The 24,079-nt window shown below is 39.1% G+C and overlaps 1 protein-coding gene across 2 annotated transcripts in view; it reads left to right on the top strand.

The window, feature by feature from the left end:
• Positions 1-24,079, top strand: part of rims2a (regulating synaptic membrane exocytosis 2a) — a 247,893-nt gene that overhangs the window by 53,216 nt on the left and 170,598 nt on the right. The window contains exons 5-6 of one of the 2 annotated variants that reach the window (XM_041793381.1): positions 1,409-1,420; positions 22,449-22,738. In XM_041793381.1, coding sequence (XP_041649315.1) covers positions 1,409-1,420; positions 22,449-22,738 — 302 coding nt within the window. Of the gene's footprint in view, positions 1-1,408; positions 1,421-11,543; positions 11,797-22,448; positions 22,739-24,079 lie in introns of those variants that run through there. The other variant, XM_041793385.1, reaches the window with a different exon arrangement.

The following is a 24,079-nucleotide window of genomic DNA, read 5'->3' as shown; positions in this document are numbered from 1 at the left end:
GGGCAAGGTGGAGTTGTGACGTAAGCAAGCAGCGACAAGAGGCCGGTTTGAATTATGGCGGAAGACATTAGTGTGGATGCTGCTAAAGTGCCAGTTTTATCAGAACCTGATGACACTTATCCGTTAAAAGAACAGCAGTGAGTTGTTTCATTTTCAAAAATGACAAAAGTCGAGTACTGACATGTCTACAGTCCCCATAGTTCGCGTTATGCAGCTCTCTATGGAGTTTACTCCTCGGTAGTGGAGTACCTCAGTGGCGGCTACAGCGTTACGTTTCGTTGCTCTTTTCAAAGGCTCTACCCTTTCCAAACACTGTCTATGGAAGGTTTTCCAGAAGGACGTGTGAAACAAATCCATCTGGTGTGTCAGGTTAATAGCAGCCTATTTTAAAACAAGATAAACATACCCAGGATTTCTTTCTTAATTAAGTTTGATTTTAACCATACCAAGACATATTTGATCAAACAGGACCACTGGATGGAGACATGCCTTTAGATATGAGTGGGGTGGGGGTGGGGGGGCGGGGCTAAGAGGTTAAAAAATTTGGGAACCACTGCTTTATCTGAAGGCAGATGACAACTCACCTGCTTTGCTTAGTACTCATGCCGTCTGACTTTTTGGTGGAGGCCCAGGTTGGAGGCTGTAGAGCTCAGAACGCCTAGACCAAGAGTACAAGAGTACATTTATTCCAAACCAAATTATCAAGGTGTGTTAGTATGACGTCGAGAATTTCAATTTAGTACAATTTCAGTCAGAAAAACATATTCAAATCAGATAATCAAATCATCAAATCAAATCAAATCATCAATATATTGAAATATATTTTCAATTAAAGTCCAGTTTTACCCAGATTGACACAATATGACTTTTTCTCCTGCATGTAAACGTACTGACAAATTTGCACATGCTGACCTTTCTCTTCAAGCATTTTTCCTTCAACAAAATGTGAAGTCCTTTGTAATGAGCCATTCCAGTGAAACCATAATCTGGTAAAGAAGCCAGTAATGTCTAATGGTAACCTTTATTTTCAGATTATCATCATGTTCAAACTGTAACATACAGTTGTTCTGTTTCACCACTGGAGGGAACTGTTCCTCCTTTTTTTACCCTAAAAGGACCCTGATTGCTGCGTTTGTATGCCGTGGCACTCTGATCCCCAACTAACCTCTGTAAAATCCTCCCCACAAACTAAGCCAAAGCTTTTAGTATTAGACTGCCTACATTTGAATCATGAGCTTGAGTGTTTTTATGCAATGCCATCCAATCCTTTGCTGTTGGAGTATGTGACAGTACTGCAGGACCTACTAATGCCACTCTCAATCTCTCTATCTTTTCTGTCCCCTTTTCTCCCTGCCCCCCTTTCTTTCCTTCTCTCTGGTGCATTCCTGCTCTCATGGAATTGCAACAGGAGGACAAAGTGGTTAGCAAATTCTTTTCTGAATTTATCTGGCTTGTGTGAACTCGAGTGTTGCTCATGAAATGCTGTGACATTTATATGAAAACACATCCAGCAGCCAATAATGACACAGAACCAACAATCATGGGATTTGTCTTGTCTGTGAGTCTGCCATGAAATGCTGACATACACTCAAAGATGCATTGAAATGACACTTTTGAAAAGGGTTAATGAAGTTTGACACGGGGGTTCAAAGATTGTTAGAGAACAAAAATGGATAATAACTTCATCAAGACTTAAAGGATCATATTAAAGGAGCTCTTTCAGATGGTATGCAAGGAGTTAAACTGACCTTTAAAAACAAGATACTGTCCAGACTGTGCAAAATTATAAACATATTCTCTGTGGCTCAAGATAAAGCTTTACAAAGTTTAAAAACTGCATGATAAAGCAATCTTGCTTGTATACGCTTGAATAGATATCTCATAAGCCTTGACCTCAGTGTAAATGAAATATTACATCAAAAATGTCCTATTCTTTAATATACAGCATTTAATGTAACACAAGAACTTATTGCATTATTGTACTACTTTCAACTACAACCAGTCGAGGGTAAAAGCTTCTCCAACCAGCATTCTGATCAATGTGAAATTGCACACCCAGTCCAAACTGTCCCTGTTCAATACTAACATGTAGGACTACATGTTATAAAGGGTAAAACAATATAGATCAGAAAGAGGAAGCTATAATGTCTGATTGCAGTATTGACCACCCTTAGGGTTTATTGCTATCCGTGCAACTAATTAAAACAAATACAGTCAGTCATGGAAAGCCAGTTGATTGCTCCACAGGGGTCATATCGTCATCCATATTTACATCAGATTTCTCATATGCCTAACTCTTACTTACAGCTGTTTTATCTACTTCTGTGAAACAGTAAATAAACAGTGCAAAGGCCACACCGGTGGAAAGTTTATCTGCAGGTTTAATCCAAGCATGGAGTAGGAGAACCATCGGGGGGAGACCTCTGCCCTGCTGCTCCCTTCATTGCCAATGCCACAGTTGTACAGGCCGCCTTTGTTCACCACTAGATAATAGCTGGAAGATCAGTTACCATGTTGTACAGATGGTGTTGAGTAATAAAAGTGGCAGCAGGCTGGCGATGGATTGTCAGAGAGCATGGCAGGAGGCTCTGTGATGATCCACTAAGGCAATGCCCACTTACCTGGTGGTGCTCGGCTCTCTCCCTATGCTAACGTCTCCACCTCCAGTATCATTTTGATAAACATGCTTATGCATGAAGATGCAGGAATTTAAATATGACTAACCTTTAAGAAAAACAGGTTTATAATAATAAATAATTATAAACTTTATTTCACAACACCTTTCATGCATGCATTTCATGTTTTAATAGCAGAAAACGAGATAAACTCTAATACCCTGAATCAAGTTAATTTCAAAGCATGCTTACATCAGCACCAGTAGGTGCTCAATCAAAACATTCATAAAACATTATTAAGGAGTTGCAGGGGATCATGGGAGTGATCTCTACTCTCATCACCCTGCTAAAAAAAATAAAGGAAACATTTTACCTTTGTATTGGATATTGATACACAGTTTTACTTGGCGGAGAAAGCTCTGCTCAAAAAGATGCTCCCTGGGTCAGTCAAGCAGCATGCTTTAACTTTCCAAGCAGTGCATGGCTAGAAACCCCCATATGGATAGACACATTAATGACAATGCCTACTGAATGCAATAAAATTTGCATGAATATGAGGGTGCAACAAGCTTTATGCTATAAAGGAGGATGCTGGGGTGGAGGAGGTTAAGCTTTGCCAGCAGCAGCAGCAGCATGGTGCATCAATATTAATGCAAGCAATGATTAGCAAGAAGTGCATCATATTTAAATATACTGCTGTGTTGAGAGAAAGAGCTGTGATTGGCTGAGGGAGCTGGAAGGCAAAAGTTGGGATCAGCTGGCTGTCAGAATGAACATGAACTAATGCTGAGCTTCATTTGTTACACTATCAATTCTGAGGCACTATCCATGTCAACACACAATCAGAAGCCCAGGAGTCCATTTCATAAAGTAGGTTTAGTGAAAATCTGGACTCTGTTAACCCTGGAATGAGAGAAACTCTTAGATTACCATTTTGGAGAAGAAGGAAACTCAAACCCAAGAAAGAGGGCTGAGTCAAGCTTCTCACAAGGAGAGGAAACTTAAGCCCTGAGTCTGTTACTATGGTAACTGAGTCTGTGAACTTAACCTGTCAGGTGCAGGTTTTCTTCAATAAAACTCCCAGTTTCTCTCTCCTCACCCTGATAGAGCCAGAGACGCTGTTTCATTTCTGCATTTGTTCATTCAGTTTGCATCAAGCACATTATTCACATTTACTCTGAATAAAATCCATGTTATTCTATATGAATATAAAGACACTAGACTACATTAAACATGTGTTTTAATCACACATGATGCTGTTAAGTCGATGAGTATAAATGACAGGGCTTCATTACTCCATATGGAGTTAGATTTAAGTCAGTAACTTTTAAATTAAAGCCACTGAATACATTAATTTATTCAGTGAATAAAAAGGATAAAGGTTGAGAGAGTATTTATGTGTGAAAACAACGTTATGCTCAGGATAAAACTAGTCTACAAATTGTGGCAGTTTGAAGAAAATCTTATTTGTAAAGCTTTGAGAATAGATGATCTTTTTATGAGATAAGCAATTGACAATATATAAGAAGCAAATATACTCTGTATAGCAGGAAAGAAATTTCACAGGAAATTTACAAATGTCTTTCATTGAAATTGCTTCTTCAGAACCCCCAATGTTTGTGTGCTTTACACGTTGTTATCATAATTCTAAATAACGCAAAGCCTAGGTGGGGCTGCACGACGGTGCAGCAAGAAGGTTCCTGGTTCGGTTCCTGGTCAGGACCTTTCTGTGCAGAGTTTGCATGTTCTCCCCGTGTATGCGTGGGTTCTCTCCAGGTACTCCGTCTTCCTCCCACCACCAAAGACATGCGCGTTAGGTTAACTGGTGACTAAATTGCCCATAGGTGTGAGTGTGAGCATGCCTGATTGTCTGTCTCTATATGTCAGCCCTGCGATTGACTGGTCCAGGCTGTACCCTGTCCCTCGCCCAAGGACAGCTTGGATAGGCTCCAGCCCAGAATAAGTGGTATAGAAAATGGATGGATGGACAAACCCTAGGCTTCCTTAACCATTATAATTCTGATAGAATGAGTTCAAACTGTGTGCAGATCAAATGAGGCAGTAACTGATTTGAAATCAAGAAATCATATCATCCCAGAACCTAAATATAAACCTATTTGGGCCTAATATAGACTATCACACTTAAAAATATTACATCTAACCACAGACTTTGACTCCATTAATTTATCACTTGAATGAATAAATCTCAGAATGTAAGACTATATTCTCATAAATTTGTATTTTTTTAATGTTATATTCTAACTATCTCAAAATTCAAATTTTTCTTTTATGTGGCCCTAATAGGCTTAACATTGTACCCTCTTAAAGCTGTGTAACTCTTTTCCCCGAAAAATAAGTAAACTAGCAAAGAGGATTTCTAGTTTTAAGTACATGGACCTTTTTGTCACTCGTTGCCATGGTGAATCATTGTATCGGGGCTCCATTAATGATGGCTTTTATGGTAGTGTTGCCCACACTGAACTCCATGTGAACCCACTCAGAACTGATTTACGTAACTCACATTTGCTGTTCTGAAACTGACAATGCAGTGTTTCTCATCCGAGGGTAGATCAGCTCAGGGTTTGACTCTGAATTTCTTGAACTTCCTTCTTGAAATGGGCCCCTGGTGTGCCGGTTTCACTGGGGTTGAATTAAGTGGTGTTTGTCCCGACAGTTCAACATGCAATTAGACCACTCACTTCCCTATTATAAGAATTTAAAAGTGCCTGCAGAGATCTACGTCACAAGAGAAGTGTTTGCAGAGTCACAAAGTAAGTTTGGAGCAGTAAATATTTGGAAAGAAAACACAGATGGCAGCGCAGATTCCTGTTAGATCACATCAGACAGGAATAAAATGCTAAGAAAAACTCATTTTACCTCCTCGGGGATCATAGTTATGGAGGGCAGTGACAATATAAAAAGAGATATATATACATACCAGGTTTATATCTTTCTCTACATACATTTCAGGGTAGAAGTTCTGCATACTGTGCCTCCAGATACATCAGTTTTAGGCCTTTATTGGAAGAGTCAAAACTGTTTAAAGGCTAAAGTGAAGAGATAAATTTTAGCTGTCTTTTAGGAAAATTTGACTTTGCTTTGTATGGAAAACATCTGAACCTTGGCTGTTTTGTCAGCACGTTCTACCTCCACTTCCATATCACTGAGCTCAACAATTCTGCAAACATTTTTTTGCCTGCAGAGTGAAGTGAAAATCCAAGAAAGAGCACACATATGTATTTGTCTTCAGCAGGGGAGCAGAGTAGGCATCTGATGTATAACTCAGGATATCAGTGCCAGGAAGAGAAAAGCAAAGGTGAATCAGGCAGGAAATAAGGATGTTAAAAGAGATGGATGCGATCCATGCCTCTCCTTAAACACGCTGTAGTAGAGTCCAGTATGTTTGGTCTGAAAAGAGCTATAGGTAGAAAACAGTGTCAGTATGATGACATGGATTTATCTTTAGCTCTGACCAGATGATTTTGTCATTCCTTTTTCCCTGCATGACAGACTAACACATAATTTAAATATTTATCATGACACTCTGCCCATAGTGGAACCTATGCTAGAACATCAACATGAAGTATCTCTGGCTTTTAAATGTTGTTTTAACTCTGCCTTAATAGCCAACACATTTGCTTTCATTAACATTCATGATAACACATTCAGAGGACTATTTTGATATTGATCAGTATGTCTTGTGTGCTTATACTTGTAGTTGCAGAAGGACAGAAGCTTTGATTACTGTCCTACAACAGGCCACATTTTAATGAACCCAATCAGCTCGTCTGAAAGCTTGTGTGTCAGTGCAAGAGGTGGCAGTGGTGAAATCTGCCTTTTTTCCATCCGTCTACTCTTTCCCTCTCTCACAGATGGCGACAGCAGTGGCGAGAGAGATCTTGTTCTGAGGAACACCATTGAATATTTACAACTCTCCTCGTCGAGGGCGAGTGGAAGCGCCTAGTTTGCTGGCATAAATAAAGAGGAACCAAGATGTAAAGGGCGATGTAGTGTGTAAAATCAGGGATCTGTTGACATAGTTTTTGGCCAAACTTGAATAAAATATACATAACTACTTTTTTAATTACTGTTGCCCAGAATGGACAAACCCCAACACTTGCATTGATTGTTTTTCAAGTGTTTGATGGCATCTCACACTTGAGCTTCCTTGAACAGCTGTTGAGAGAATCTGCACGGGACCCAACTGAAGTCTTACAGCTGTGCACTTTAACTTGAATGTATGTGTCTTTTAATATATAGAGTCAAAATTAATCACTATGCCATATCTCAAAAGCATAAGAACAGATATCAAATGTGGATGAAATGTGTTATTTAATCACTACTCATCGTGCCAGATGACTTAGACCCACAGTAAATACCTAAAGAATCACTTTTAAAACAGAAAATTGCCTTTGACTAAGATGAATTGTATGTCAGTGTTTTGAAGCCTTAAGAATCTCTGCTGTAGCAGAGGAGCTCCCCACTGTTTCCTGTGATGTGGCTTCAAAAGGCCCAAGGAATCAACAGTCTCCAGGGAGGCAGCCATTTGTGATTAAAGCTACACTTAAAGATAAAACAACCTGTTTCTTTGCCCCTCAACATTTCTGCTACCAAAGTAAAGAGGAAGGATTAAAGTACTTTACAGGGTCGCCTTTCAATTCTAAACCACATTCAGGGGACACATTAAAAAGACTGAGTTAGTTTATGAGTGTCTCAGCACCATAGATCATTATCAGCACCATGTGTATACTGTTTATTCTACATGCTATTTGACAGAAATTTCTTACAAATCCAATTTTATCATGCCTTCATGCAAAGCTAATGTGCAAAGTCAAAATTTGAGATGTGACCTACATGCAACATAGGAGTTCCTGTAGGCAGCACACAGAGAGTTAACAGGTAAGAAATCATCAAAATCCCAGAGTGCTAAAAGAACGAAAAGGTTGTGGGAAATCAAAGAAGAGACACCATCTCAGCTCCTACCTTTAACTGTGCAACCTGAAACAGATGTATGCACTTTATATGTATGAAACCTTACAAAATAAATGCAATGTCTTTTATAGAGAGATGTAGTTAAGCTGTAAGCTTTTTTCTCAAACTGGACAAATGCTACATATAGTAAAAATTATAGGCACAGGCTTACTTTGAGGGCAGTTTTCAATTCATAGAAGGTTGATTTGGTTTGAAACTGCCCCATATCCAGTAATTTACTATATCAAATATACAGAATAGACCATGGTGGAAAAGTGGCTCAGCGTAGCCTATCAGTCAATTTCAAATATCAATAATCTATGAACATGATGAAAACAAAATCATCCTATGATGGAATTCAACCTGTGTTGCCAATTTGACAGCAAAAAGCCAGATATGCCATTTCATATATATCCGTTGCATAGGATAAATTTTACATTCATTTGGGAAAGTTCCCATACACAGTGTTGTAAAAGGGTAGGAAAAGATAAAAAAAGATTATCAGAAGGGGATTGGATGAATGTTCAATACTGGCCAATCAGACTTAGTAGGCATGCGTAGCTTCTGTGAGTAATGTGAACTTGGTAGGCAGGCCCTGTCATAGTTTACCAACAGTGGAGCTTGTTGGTGGATAAAACCCATGCCGAGGCCAATAAGGAGAAGAGCAAAAACATCTCCTCCACCAAGAAAAAACTTTCAGCATGGTTCTTTGCTCCTCTTTCAATAAAGAAACCCTGTTCATAGCTGATAAAACATTTCACTAAAGCTACATCCAAGCTAATAGCTTCACCACCGGCAGCCATTGCTACCAGTGTCTAACACAACAAAGCCCAAACTGTGGTCCAGTTCTTTGAAAACTGATTCTAAACTATAGCTACATCCAAGTGAATCACTCAACCGATGGCAGGGATAACTACCTGCTTCCACTACAACTAAGCCCCGCCCATAGCTACCGCCTCATACTGCTCGAGTGATCCTGATTGGTTCGGTTAGGCTGTCAGACCTGGCACAGTCATTTCAGATTGGAGCTTTGCAAGATGGCTTTGCCTGATGACTGACAGGGAACAGTCCATCTGCTTTGCAAGATTATGCAGAAAGACCGAATGCATTAAAACATGATTTTTTTTATCATATCAGATTACTGGTGTGCATTTTGTTCTTTACAAGGAATTAGTCAAATTTTCTGCAGCACAGTCATGCAGTGGTCAGCACTGTTTCTTCGCAGAAAGGATTCCTGGTTGTAATTCCAATCATACAGGACCAATCTGTTTGGGGTTTGCATGTTCTCCCAGTGCATTTGTGGGCTCTCTCTGCGTCGACCAACCAAAGACATATTTGTCGGCTAATTGCTGACTCTGAATTGTTCTTGGGTTTGAGTGAGAGTGTGGCTGGTTGTTTTTCTCTGTATATGAGGTTCTTTGATTGACTGGCTTGCTGTGATTGACAGACTGTGATTGGCTCCAGCCCCTGTGACCCCAAATGGGATAAGTGCTATAAATAATAGATGGCTGGGAATATGCTTATTACCAGTATGCACTTTATTGCACTGAAAAGGAATGTAGAATTGGATTTGATTCTGTATATATCTGATAGAATTTAGCTTTAATATTTGCTTAAATGTTGAGAAATATAAACTTAAGATTATCTAATAAAGTTGTATGTTTATTGTTTTTGTTTAATTTCAGGTCATCTTGATTGTCTTCTTGAGAGTATTCTGCATTTAGTAACTATTTGGCCCTTTGGCTTTGAGAATAAGATAAATGTGGCCCTCTTGGTGACTGAAGTAACACATCCCTGATACACTCTTAATACTGCTGGGTTAAAAATAAAACCAATTCGGGTTATTTTGGTAACCACTCTGGGTCCAAAAGGGACTGTCCCAACCTTGAGTTATTTCAACTTAGCTGGGTTGGGTTATGGGCTTGACTTAATGAGTTAGGTTATGTTTTTGACCCACAAATTCAGGAAAAACTTCCATGTTGTTGAGTAAAAGCTACCAATAACTTGGTTATAAATTACAACCCATTGTCTGGGTTGTATTATTTCATTACTTACATTAAATAATGAATTAATACAGCAAACATTATATGTTCTAGTTGTTTATTGCAACAAGAAATGTAAATCTATAAGTACAAGTAAGAACACAGAAATTATAGATATATATAAAATAAAAATATGAATAAATGACAGGGCCAGGTCATGGTTGTAGATGGCTGAACAAGTCAACCCAGCAACACTCTCCAAATCTTTCTATAGTGATCCCAAGCATTCCATGACCAGACAGGACATAGAATCCCTTTTGCGGATTCTGGGTCTTCCCCGAGGACTCCTTGTAGCCGGACATCCAAAGTTTGGATGCACGCTGAATTTAAAGCCTGGATTATCTTTTCCAGTGTAGGCCAACAACTTGTACAGTCAAGCAGTGACCAACTTAGTGGACGGCCTTACTCATAGTGCAGAAATGTTTAACATAGAAACAACAATAATTCACCAATAACATGAGCAAAAGATTCCCAACAATGATCACTGTACAACACACAACATGTAAAAACATATAAAGGAATATTAAACATATAAAGCACATCTAAACTAGTGGTTCTCAACCTTTTCAGCCCACGACCCCCAAAATAAAGGTGTTGGTGACCACGGACCCCCAGGGCCCAGCCACAATGGGGGCCAGCACAATCATGGTCCATTGTTAAGTGGCAAAAAATGGCAAAAATGGGCATATTAAGTGGTAGAAGGATATTCAAAAGTGGCTAAAATGGTGTTCAAGAGGAAAAAATAGGTGGAAATTTGGTGAAATGGGATGAAAATTGATATAAACTGACAAAAAAAGGGATAGCTGAGGCAGAAATAGTCAGAAACTGGCAAAATGGGCATAGCAAATTGTGAAGTTTGGCTTAAAAAGTGGTAAAACAGGTTAATAGTGGCAATAATGGGTCAACAGAGCCAACAATAGGCAGAAAGTCGCAAGGTTTGGTTTAGAAGTGGCAAAAACAGGCAGTAAAAAGTGGTGGAAAGGGTTTGAAATTGACAAAAAAATGGGTTTTAAGTTGCAAAAAGGTGTTAGAATTGGAAAAAGTGGTGGAAAAAGTGATAAAATGGGTTAGAATCAGGCAAAAGTAGTGTAAAGTGGCAACAGTGTAATTCAGAAATGTTCTTAGTATTTTTAAGGCATCTGGAGACCCCTCTCTCAGTATCTTGTGACCCCCGATGGGGTCCGAATCCCAGCGTTGAGAACCCCTGATCTAAACAACCCAGCATTTTTAGTGTGTATAGATGGTAGCAGACAGCTTATACACAGTCACAGTCGTAAAAAATCATATTTGTTAGAAATTAAAAGGCTTTAAAGCTCTAAATGAGAATACCACTCGTTTTTAAGATGTCACAAAGGTATTTCTTCCCACAGTACGTGAACGCAGCATAGTTCCTGGCATGTTTACGTTCACATTTTGCAACCTCTGACTTCATATTCCTGCAGAAAAAACGAGAAGGAATGCATAATGATGGCGACGACAGCAGCTCCTTTTCTCCTCTTTTTGAAGCCTAAGACATGTTCACAGCACAGACTGGGCCGGGCATGACTCTGTGTGCTTGTTAATGGTCACACAGAGGAAGCAGTGTCAGTCCGTTTTTTTTTTTTTTCTTTTTTTTTTTTTCTTGTTTTTTTGCGTAACCACGTCTTTTTTCCTGTCTGTCTATTAGACTTGGAGCAGAGCCGGGACGCGCCGCATATGTAATGAGCTCTTATCAACTCCGGCTCTCACAGCACTGACTCTGTATCACAGATGAAGTCAAACAGCGGTGCTGGGACACAGAAACGTGATTTGCTGCGTTTTTTTGCTCACATGCTTCGTCTCTGAAGACCTACTGACATTGCGTCCGGAATTGTTTGCACGGTTTGATGGATCCGGTAGTCATTCCAGTGGATGTCATCTTTGGGTGAGAGAAACAGAGAGGAAACCCGCGGTGGTGTAATGGATCGGATGTGGTCAGTAGAGTCCCCGGTGTAACCTTCACGGTGCTTTCAGCAGCAGCTGTCCGACAGGCAGCCTGTTGTCTGGACTTGGAGCTGTCCGCGGTGCTGAAGGTCGACACTTTCTTCATTTTGGGGAGTAGCAGCTGCGGACGGTCGTCGCCACATTACCAGGACTTAAGCACGACTCTTTCTGCGCAGGGACGGTGTTTTCCCTCAGTGGCACCATGGGTAAGCCGACACAGTGTGAGGTTGTGACTGCATCGCGTGTATGTGAGCATTTCAACACGCACAGCTGATGTTCCTCTCGGAAACGTCGCATACGCCCTAACGATAGAACCCATCACTCCTGAGGGTTCAGTGCTGCGTTTCAATTTAGCATTGCTTCCAATAACCCCACATCCCACTGTCTGGTGTTACCAAGCGCGCGCGTCATGTCTATTCAAAATGATTTATTTAGGTCCGAGAGAGAGAGGGCTGAGGCTCAGACAGACATCACCGTGTTTTTGTTTTCCTACTGTATTTCCCTCCTCTCCCTCACGTCTCTGAACTTCAAACAAGGAGCATAAATATTCATTAAGTCTATTAATGTTACTGGCGCGAACACTAAAATTAGAAGCTCATTAAAATATGATTCACCACGTGCAGCCAGCGTCGAAGCATGTGCATGTAGGCGCTCAACTTTCATCCTCATTGGCCGCCAAATGAATCACACCAAAATGCCCTGTAAACTTTTGATTCTGAACAACTGACTCAAATGCCCTGCTTCATGTGCTGATTCCGCTGGGAAGAGACAACAACAACCACAACAAATTACAACAAATAAAAACAAGGCGTGTAACAAGGGGTTACTGTGCTGTGCACCAATTATGTAGAAAACAAAAATGGCTGGAGGAAAAATCTGTACTCAATGCAGTCACACGATCCATGCAGCTACTCAAAGATATTTTCACCTGTCATGATATGCAGCAGCCATTGACCTACATATGCTCATAGTCTGCAGTTGCAGCAGAACACACTCATGCAGCTGTAGCTCTTATTTGCTCTGCAGTATATTAGATGGATCTTTATTGATGCAAGTGTCCAACTGGACCCAGTCCATGCAGGGAAGGAATACTCCACCCCTCCAACATTAAGTCTGTAATAAGCGCTTCAGTTCACCCCAGTTGAGGCAAAGGAGAAAAAAACAGCAAAGAAACAGGATACCCATGAGAGACCAGTGGCTGCCACATCAGTTTTGCAGCTTTCATCTTAAATTCTATTTTATTGGGATTCAATCTTAGCAGGGCTGCTTACATTTCTTTAAAATATGAAATAGAATATTTATGATGGCAATCAAAGCTAAGGCCTTCTCTCCTTTGAAAGCAGGAGTATAATGTTAGCAATTAAACCCTTACAGACTGTTATGAAAGACTGTGCTCAAGATGAATGAATGTAAACCACTCTTTGATTAAATCTAACTTTGGAGCTGACTCTCCGTTTGAGCACGCTGTGATATGCCTGGAAGGATACTGCTGATTCACTCTGGAGCCTATGTTAAGTAATGTTGTAGTGCAGTTTAATGGCCACAAGAGAGAGCTCAGTGCAAATCCAGCTGGTTTGTGGATGTGTATTTGAGTCCCCTCAGGGGATTTTTGAATAGGGCAAGCAAAAAGGGAATATGTAAAGTACATCACTCTTGGATGTGTGTTGCATTCTATACAGAAGTGTGTGCTTTATGTTCTGTTTGTCCTTTCACCACTAGACCTAAATCACATGATCTCTGTATAAACTTGGCTATGTAGGACACATCAGGATGGTGAAGATGGATGTTTTCTATCAGTGTGGCCTTTTTTTTCCATTCTTACCCTTCCAAGCAAACTCATTTTTTTCTTAAGATCATTTTTGTTTGGAAAAAAAAAACAAACAAACAAACAAAAAAGTAGCCTCAGTCTGGATGGAAAGTATTAGAAAGGAAATTATTTATTGATCTCATGGCACTGGATGTTTGCTTCCGTTAATCTAGTTTCTCAGTAAATAGCCTATAGCACATTTAATAGAGAATAAATCTTCCTGCTGTGCTCGTGTTAGGTTTTTAGCTTTCTATTTTTAGCTGCAGGTTCAATGACTATAAAATGTGCAAACACAGGGAGAAATGGCCCTGCCTGAGGGCTGCAGCCCCCAACCCCCTGCCTGCGCTCAGCTGTGAACAGTTAAGCCGAAGGGAAGTGCGTGTGTATGTGTGTATGCGTTGTAAAGACTTGAACAGAATGGCTGCAGTGAAAGTGTACATACCTCTGGCTCTGGCTGCTTCACCTGCATGTACGTCATTTTGCATAGGCCTGCATCCATTTGTTGTAGTGTCTATGCATATGTGCAGCGACACGTCATCACAAAACTCTGCATTTAATTTTCACTGCCAGCCCTCTGGTGAATGGGAGGGGTTGATGACGTTTATTTCATGTGACTGGCTCAAGATCATAAGGCTTGTCTCTTTTAATGGGCTGCAGCCCTCTAAGTGTGAAGGAAGATAACGTCATAGCAGCGCGTCAAAAGCAGTCTCACTCCGAAGTCTCCTTCCAGTGCAGCTGACAGATGCATCCTTTTTTCTCTGTCCTACAAGAAGACCCTTCTGGTGCGTTGTCCACAGTCCACAAAATTCTGTATTTACTGTTTTTTCCTTGACCTTTATACATAATCAACATCTTAAAATTACAGATACAGCAGGGCTGTATCTAGGGATTTTGAGCCCAAAGAAAGAATGTTACACAGGGTCCCCCTTAACCGGCTAGCTGAGCAACAAATGTGTCATTTTTACAAATATCTGTGCATTTTAATTCATTTTTGAAGCATAATTTTCCCATTTTTGAACAATATTTTTACCATTGTTAAATTAAATTTACTTGCTTTATTTCACAGTGCTGCACTATGCCATTTTGACATTTATAAGGAGGGAGAAAAATGTTGACCGATTCATTTTATACACTTTTGATTTAGTAATGACACTAATCAAAAAGAAAAAAATAAAATAAAAACACTTTTCATTGCAGGCTTCTCAAGGACCCCTCCCGACTGTGGGCCAAGGGAATCAGTACCCCTTTTCTCCCCTGTGATACACTCATGCATACAGCACAACATTTTAAAATAAGCATGAGATAATATAAGAAACAAAAGACAAGAAAATGGATGAAAAGAATGAGAGCAAACAGAGAAGTCAGATGCATAATCAGAAATAAAGAAATTTAGCTGTTTAATTAACAAAGAGTTTTTCCTAAAGGTTTGTTAACTCAATAAAGATAAAAACATTGGTCCGGCCTTTGTAACTCTACTCCTGTTTGGCAATTACCATACCATACCATACACTTTATTTTATTGGTATCAGATAATTTGGTGCAGCTGCTTAAGTTGCAAGATGACAAGACCCTTAGAAATGTAAGGGTAAGGGCAGGGACAGATGTTGATGCAAATGTAGAATGCATTACTGTATCTCATTTCAGTTCAGCCTGAATAGTCTATGCAGATTACAGGGTGGGTCCTCCAAAGGCTGCATCATTTGAGGTCTGCAGCCCTAAAATGAGACCAAACAGTTGAGTTCTGTTAACTTAAAAATCCAAAATAGCTATCACAGCTCTATGTTTCAGTGTTGGTAGAACACATTTTTAGTTTTTAAATGAACAACTCTTATCACTTTCAGCTTTGCTGTCATTGTATTCATATCTGCAGAGTTTTCTGAGAATGGCTTTGAGGCATTACATGCTTTTGCACCATGTGTGAAGTTGTTGACTCAGATAGGTACATCCCACCTGTTGGGAGTAATTTAATGTAACATAGATGGTTTGTTGAATATAATGGAATTAGTCTACCTGGTTCAGTGTGCCCTTACAGTATACTGCCTGTCAAGTTAGTCTACACTGTAAAATTGAATAGATTTGTAGAACTCAACAAGTTAGAGGAACTGATTACATAGAAACTAAAAGTTATACTACCTGGAAAAAGGTATTTGTTTAGTAGCATGTTAACTTTCATTTCCTTCAACTTATGACAGCATGTCAGAGTACTTACTTTTTTAATGCTTTACATTTCTAATTCACTGCAATTTTAGCTTATTGGTTTATCTACATTTTGAACATACATTACGCCCAAATTCTGCTAACTCAGTGGTTCCCAAAGTGAGCCGTGGGCCTGCCAAAAGGGGGCGTGAGGTGATGATGGGACAGCAAGGCAAGGCCAGACGACGCAAGCTGATGACTTCAGCACTGGCTGCACTCTTTCCTTTTGCAAAAACCCGACCTGTGCGAGATTATTTTCTCTGCTGTTGCTGCAATTAAGACAAATAATAAAAAAAAAAAATCAAAGCTGGACATTGAAAATGGCCTGACAGCTGCATCGAAGACTCAAGAGATCTGCAGCACCAGAAAAGCCCACAGTAGTTTCTGACATTATTGCAGGACTTATAAATCTTAAAGATGTTTGTTAAATTTTTATGTTAGTTTAGATTAGTTTCAGTTTAGGTTGTATTAAGTTTGTATCTAAGAGTTCAACTTCAGCAAGTCTGAATCTACATACTGTAGGTTTTATGTTGTGGTAAAATTTTTAAAAATAAGAAATTTGTTTGCAAAAGTTGTGAATGCTGGTGTGTTTGTCTTACATTTACATGTTTTCACATGTTAATATGTATGGTGAGGGGTCCAAAAGTATTTTTATCTGCCAAAAGGGGGCCCGGCAAAAAAAGGACAATGCAAAGCACAATGCCAAAAGGCATTCTGGGAAAACTCTGCAGATTAAGGGGTTATCAGCAAATAATTTGAGTACAGTGATGGAAACAACTTATAAGTGATGGAGCAATGTTAACTTAAAACTGAAAATATATTTTCTATCATCTCAGGAAAATGGAGCTGAAGCTATTTTTGGATTTCCAAGTTACCACAAACCATTTTTCAACAATCTTGTACTGCTCCATCTTACAGTGAAGAGTACAGTTTGTCTTTGCAGTGGGATGCACTCACACTGTCTTTGGCTGCTTCCCTTGATGAACTGTTAGTAGCTTCATGCTGTGTGATTTCTCAGCCAGTGTGACTAAAGACTTAAAACAGTTCAATGAATAAAACAACATGTTTCTGTTGCTGCCACATATCTTGAACCGACATACACCAAGACTATTATTTCTTGAGTTTGGGTGATTCCAATTATTGAGAGTCTATCTAAGGTAACTATTAAAAGCACTGATCTATAGCTGATACTCCTAGTGCTTTTCTATAGTACGATAAAATTCAATATCCTCTTGTCCCAGCTTTTAAATCCCTTTTGATATTTTAAAGTGCACAAATGTTTAAGACACAAGGTTTTAGCAGAACAGCACCAGATTCCTTATTTCACCTTCCCTGCCTGATATACTGTGTAAACATTGTTTTTTCATTCTGACTCAATTCCAAAGTGCAAATCAAATCAAAGTATTGATGTTTAAATCTCAGTCTGCTCAACATTTACAGGACCCATGCATATGATTGTTGGGCTGTTTTTCTCCTTTGTGCTAATTTTCTCTTAGGTATTCAGTGATGAGGTAAAAGAGCTCAGCAGGGTCCAAGGACTTAGAGAATGGTTAATTATTATTGGCAGTCTTAGGAGGTGTGGAGCAAGTGACTCTCTGTTAATTGCACTTTGGAGGGGTAAATATGTGGGTCATAGGTGCAGCTCTCTGTGAGGGAGCTGGGATGGTACAGAAGTAACAGAGCCAAAATCAGTCCATGGAATAAATCTTCAACTTTAAAGTAAATTTTACACCTTATTATTTTTAATTAGAATGCATAATATTGCATAATAATAACAGAATTAACCCTACTAAAACAGTTATAGGTAGTGACTAACACAGCAGTACTAGATGAGAATGAAGGGAGTGATACTGCACATGGATGAACATGATAATGATAACCGAAACATTAAGAGTCTTATCTGAAAAATAATACTTCATTTGAAATGGATATATTATTGTACATTATGATAAGTTGTTCAATAAGAAATGGGAAAGCCTTCCTGTAAAAAATGTTGACCCAGGAGCTGCAGTCAGATTATTTTTGTATTTGAATGATCTGTAAGAAGTGGTGTAGTGCAGGACATAGACCCACTGATTCTTTTAGTCTCCTCAGAGCTGACTAATTTCTAAAGCCCCTGTGATGTAAATCATTCAGTATGTTGCGTGTTATTTCCTATGATGATAAAGGCATTACCCACCTCACTGCCACTAATTGACTAGGACTGGTTGCTTTGGTGAGACTCTAGGGTAAGCCAACCAATAGCAGAGTAGGGCGGGACATACTTTGTGGTTCTTGTTTAGCAGAATGGTGCTAGCTGCATCATCAATCATAATTTCCTAATGATCCTCACCAAGCAGCAGAAACTGAGTGTCAGGGTGCCAATAAAAATGGTCTAATAGTAGGTGAAATAAATATGCAATAGCAGTCACAGGTTGTTAACTCTTCAAAGAATAAGTGGCCAAAAAAGGTGGGGCATTAAAAGTAAAAGTACACTCAAAAATTATTATTTAAAATGATTTATTTTTGCCTGTCATAAGTATTATAAGAAGAAAATAATTGATTTAACTTAATTAAAAATAATTTCAACCTTTATTCATAACAAATAATTAAAATCAATTTGTTTTTTCTCATTTAGAGTGAGTTTAAGTGAAAGATAAAACAAAAGAGATTGGGTTTTATAAGGATTCGGTCAGTAGGTGGCAGTATGTGTCTGTAATGTTTTGTGGGCAGTAGGTATTACCAAAGAAGAAGAGCATTTGCACTTAAATGCTGCAGTTATGCACTTTCTTCCCTTTTTCTCTGACCTCGTTTAACACCATCACCTGGCTCTTTGCCCAGTGATGGATTTCATACCAGTGAGTCATGAGTTATAACACACCTTAACACCGTTTTCTTAAGCTGCTATATGATGAAGCGCTTGTTTTTTTAAAAACATTTAGTTGTGACCATAATTTTAGTTTGAAGGAAACACTTCTCAATCATTCTAAGTATTTTTCTTTACAGACTCAAATTATTTGACAATCATCCTTTAATCTGCATAGTTTCCCAGAATGCCTTTGGCTACTAGACACTTTAGCAGCATGAGTGAAGGCACTGACTCAGTTAGATAAACCCCACCTGTTGGGACAAACCACTGATGGTATGCTATAACTAAACGTGATAAAAGCGCATTTACTGTTTCATTCTGCACCTTCAGCATTTGCCACTTGTGATAAATACCTTGAGTGGCACGAATGTTCAAGATTGAAGTTTTTCATATAGTATTTTTTTTCTAAAACTGTCAATTCTGGATTATTTTCCATTAAGGGTTTGTCTTCTTAACATAATGTTTCATTACTTTAGTTACATGAGTTGAATAACTAACACCTTACACTATTCTTTACAACAAAGAAATAATCTGAGTGTCCTAACACAGCGGTTCTCAACTAGTCTGGTATCAGGACTCACCACCACCCACTTGTGTGAAATCCAGACCCAAATCTTTCAACTGCTCAAATTTATTAAATGAAAGAAGCCGTTTGGACCCAAATTGGAATAAAATATGACTGACAAAAGAGGCACAATGAAGCAAAAAGCACATTATTGTAGAAGGACCTGCACGCATTCTCTTATTTTTCCCAATATAACATGGATATTTGACAATTTTTTGAGATATTTCCATACTCTGTTGGAAAAACTAGCATTGTTATCTCGGCTGCACGACGGTGCAGAGGTTAGTGCTGCTGCCTCAGAGCAAGAAGGTCCCTAGTTCACTTTCTGGTTGGGGTCTTTCTTGGGGTACCCCAGCTTCCTCATACCACCAAAGACATGCTTGTTAGGTTAATAGGTGGCTCTAAATTGCCCATAGGTGTGAGTGTGAACGTGCCTGTTTGTCTGTCTGTATTTGTCAGCCCTGTGATTGACTGGCAACCAGTCCAGGGTGTACCCCACGTCTCACCCAGTGACAGCTAGGATAGGCTCCAGCCACCCCTAATGGATCATGGAAAGCATTGTTACCTGGGAAAAAGACATAAATAAGTCAAAAACTTGAGAAAAAGACCAAAATTGACTTTTCATCATAGGGAAACCTAAAGAAAAGAGTGAATGTGCTGTACGTCTACTTAGAATGCCTGTACATCATCCATTTTTTCTATTTTCTATTTCTGTTCCATTGGACACAGTTTCACAACCACTTTTGGATCTTTTCCTGCCAGTTGAGAACCATTATCCTAACAGATTATTTTGCATAGAAGTACCCCCAACACTAATTGCTGACAACTTTGTTTCAGACTTGTTAAATCTACTAGAGAGGCTTTAACACCACCATCTATACCTACTGCCAAAATATATAGAAGCATGCACAGCTGTGTTGCTTCAAAGTGCATGAAATGTTGTGTGGTTGATTAGTAGGAAACTGGCCTTGGTGGCTCTTGGGTCATAACTGATGACTCATGGTTCAGCACAGAGCTCTCACCATGACCCTAGTTAAGGAGGCAGTCATGGTCTTACCGGCAACCCTCCTCAGGGACTCATAAAGCACATTGTAGCCTATTGTGTGTCCCTAAAGTTACAGCTTATCTGTAACATTGTTAACTGGTCAGACAGGACTCATGTCATTATCAGAGAGGCTAGTATAGATTTGCTAAGGTGCCTGCTTCAGCCGATACATTTAAAAAGTAACTGAAATGATTCATTAATTCTAGTTTGAATTTAAAACTATTGTCACACCACCACCAAGTAGCCAAAACAGGCATTATCTGCAAAACGAAGTAATAACCTTTGTTGCCCGGCAGACCTCTTTTCTTTTTTTTTTGTTGCCGGTGCCACTTCCTGTTGTTCTGCTGACACAAAATTACCAAAGCAGTAAGCTATACATCAAAGTTGTGTAATTGGGCATTTTTTATTGTCTTTCACTCCAATGTGACACCTCTTAAAAAAATCATTGCATACTGATAGAAGCCAGTTTAGTGTAGGCTTTGGCGCCTTATCCAACCTTTGAACTGCTGCATCCAGTACCTGGTCAGACCAACAAAGTTTAAGCGAGATGATCATAGAATAACGCATCAGTCAGTATTTATTTGATTCAGTAGCAAGCTACAGACTGAGAAGGTTGGCGAGGCAGCATCCAGAACTCCCTCCCTAATAACAGTAATGCACTGACTCAGCATTGGGACTGTAAAGGTGGGGAGTGTGGTGGGGCTGAGGGGGATGCAGTAGCTCTTGGGTGCTCTACAGGCTGTCTGGCCTGTCAGTCATTTGGCAAACCCCTGGTTTTTACAAGCATACTTCAGGTCTGCTCCAATACCTCCATACCACAAAGTGTGCCAGAAAAGATTTTAAAAGTCCAAAACACATGTAAAATGTACAGACAGTTAAAAGTGGAGAGGGTCTGAGGGATGTCAACCATTTAGTAACTCAATGCATATTGCAAAAATTTTATTAAAAGAATTGAGACAAAGAGTAAATTCAAAAAAGCTGCTAAAATTAACACTTTGGTAGCATGCATGTTTGTATTCAAACCCACATTCCTCTGCACAGCTGAGGAAACATACAGCAAATTATAGGGCAGCTGTACAATGGGTGAAAATTTATACAGATTTTTTTCAATACAGATTTTATTTCATTTTAATTTCTTTTATTTATTACTAAAATATAAATATATTACCGATTATTTATAGCTTCATACCTTTATTTATATTATATATATATATATATATATATATTCTATATAAATATTGCATTATTTATTACAATTTATTGTATATAGTATATATTTACATTATTTTTTATATTCTTATATTTATCTTTTTATATATTTTATATTATTAACTTTTATGAAATACATATTATTTATTTCTTAAACTTATTTATTCTTTATTTCATTCATTTGATAATTAACTTATTACTTATATTTTATTTAATTTTATATTGTATTTTCATTTTATTTTTATTTTTATTTTTTTCTATGCAGATTTCCCATGCAGATTTAATATAATCTATACAGATTTGTCTATGCATAACCCATGAATGTCTATATAATCTATTTAATATTCTATATAGTGCAGAAAGATGTTCTGCAGTGCACAATGAATGTACAGAATGTATCCAAGTTCGTAACACATCGTCACAACATGTTTCCCCTGCAGGCTGACTTGAGCCAGAATGCCGGTGGTGTGTTTGTGTGTTTGCACATGTGTGTGCCCAGTGATCAGGGCTCCTGTCTCTTCCTGGATTTATGTGGCTAGCACGGTGAGCTTACTGCTGGAGCTGCAGTATAGAGTAGAGAAAGGCATGATGTCACTAAGCAGTAAAAACCTCCCTCTCTCCAGTGCTTATGGTGTGTAACAGAAGGAAAATAAAGGTGGTCTTTTCCATGTATCTTACCAAGGAGCACCTCATTAAGATGTGACTGATCTCTGTAAGCATTTGTCATGCTGGCTTTACATTGTTGCAGTTCTACCCAATGGAACAATCAATGTAACACAAAAAACGTCCCTAATACGGCTCTAAATATCCAGGGTTTAGACTCACAGACTGTCAAAAAGGAATAGAGACCTCATATGACTTAACCTTTCAATATTATCAAAGGCTGCTGCATGTGTCAAATATTTCATCAATCAACTCATCACATGGTGTTAACATGGTTGCTGTGGGCTGAAAACACATAGGTCAAAGCTTTTTGATGCACCTCAGAAATTTTAAAATCTTTCTGTGTCTGGATAGTTGATTTTATGGACACAAAAAAGATTTTCACCCAGTTACAGCAATACACCTCAAAGTAATGTTACAGCTGTACACTCAAATCACTCCATCATAGTCCATCATAGATTTGATAAGAAAATCTACTTGTCAATCACCTTTACAAAAAGTTAACTCTCCCTTTCTTCCCTGTAGGTTATGTGGGTATGCAACTTGTGCCGAAAACAACAAGAAATCCTCACCAAATCGGGGGCTTGGTTCTACGGCTCGGGGCCTGATCAGGTGCGGGGTGTGTTTGAGGGTGGGCCGCAGGGGAAGAAGGCCAAACTACAGGACCCATCCCTGTACCCCTACCAGGGAGCCTCAGGGGACTTGACACCAGCGTCAGACAGAAACAGACCTCACGGCGGGCTCCTGCCCAGACAGGCGTCCCTTGACAACGGCTCGGGGCTGAGGTACTTGGGACCAGACGGACCCACGGACAGGTCAGTAATGTGTGTGAAGAGCATAAAATTCTCTGCATTGTTTTGGTTATCATGTTTGATAAGTAAATAGTTTGTCCTGAGAATGATGCATGAAGCAAAGGCCTTGCATATATGATGCCACTTCATAAAGGTGCATGGACATAAATGCTGGAGTGCCTTTTAGCTTATACAGGGATGGTTTTATCAGCATAGCTTTGAAAGACAGATATCTGATTTGTTATCGGTATTGTTTGTAGGCCAGTCCAGATAATGCTAAGCTTGAAAATAAAACATACATAACAAGCATTTGGAGTTGAAAAGAAAGCAAAGGCCAAATTGACAAGACACAATATTAGTTGTAAGTGAACAGTACTGCAGTCACTTTCAGTATTTGACAATCATCTCTTCATCTGCAGAGTTTTCCCAGAATGCTTTTGGCCTTAAAAACTTTTGCACCATGGATAAAATCATCTAAGAGAAGTCCTGGATGTGGGCAGCAAATACAGCACTATATGGAGGGCACTCCCTGGTTTAAGGGGCTGCTTTCAGTAGTTGTTCCATGTTGTCATCAGGCTGGACTGTTCTGGGTGGAACCTGTGTTCAAATAAAAGTATGTGAAGTGAATTAGTAAGAGCTGCAGTAGACAAGAAATGTGTCACTTTAGGTTTGAGCCCGGAAAGCTTGTAGAAAATGGAGTAGTGTTAAATGAGAAATCCTAAAAAAGCTATTTCAGCACTATTTTTCTCATTTGATAGAACACATTTTTAATCTAAAGCAACCAGTCATGGATCACTTTGAGTATTTTTTGTCATTGTTGCCAGATAATTTATCAATGATCCCTTAATCTGAAGAGTTTTCCCAGAATTCCTTTGGGTCTTAGACACCTTTGCACCGTGATTGAAGTTACCTGAGTTCTGACTGTGGGGAGCATTGTCAGCTTTGCACACGTTATGCTGATGTTGAAAGAGTACCCCTTGTGAGAGTACACTTTTCAGTCACTGTCACCTGTAGCCATTAAAGTTAACTGACCTTTATCGGCATGAACGTTCAAAATAAGGCATGGGTGAAAGTTGCGGTAGACAAGAAACATGTCGTTGTAGGCTAAACTGTTAAAGGTTGTTAAAAAAAAAGTTGAGTAGGACTTACTGAATAAAAGCTACTCTCGCAATATTTCTGTTTCTAAGTTGATAGAAAATGTTTTAGCCTTAGGAAAACAGTATTTAGTATTTATAAGTATTTGACTAGTCCTTTGAGCTGCAGATTTTTCCCAGAATGCCTTTGGGCCTTAGATACCTTTGCACCGTGAGTGAAGTTGCCTATTCAGTTAGAGAAGTCCTGCCACTGTGTAACAACTTAAAGTGT

Source organism: Cheilinus undulatus, linkage group 8 (assembly GCF_018320785.1).
Source record: "Cheilinus undulatus linkage group 8, ASM1832078v1, whole genome shotgun sequence".
Lineage (NCBI taxonomy): Eukaryota > Metazoa > Chordata > Actinopteri > Labriformes > Labridae > Cheilinus > Cheilinus undulatus.
The sequence above is the reverse complement of the archived record's forward strand: the minus strand, read 5'-3'. Positions and strand labels throughout refer to the sequence as shown.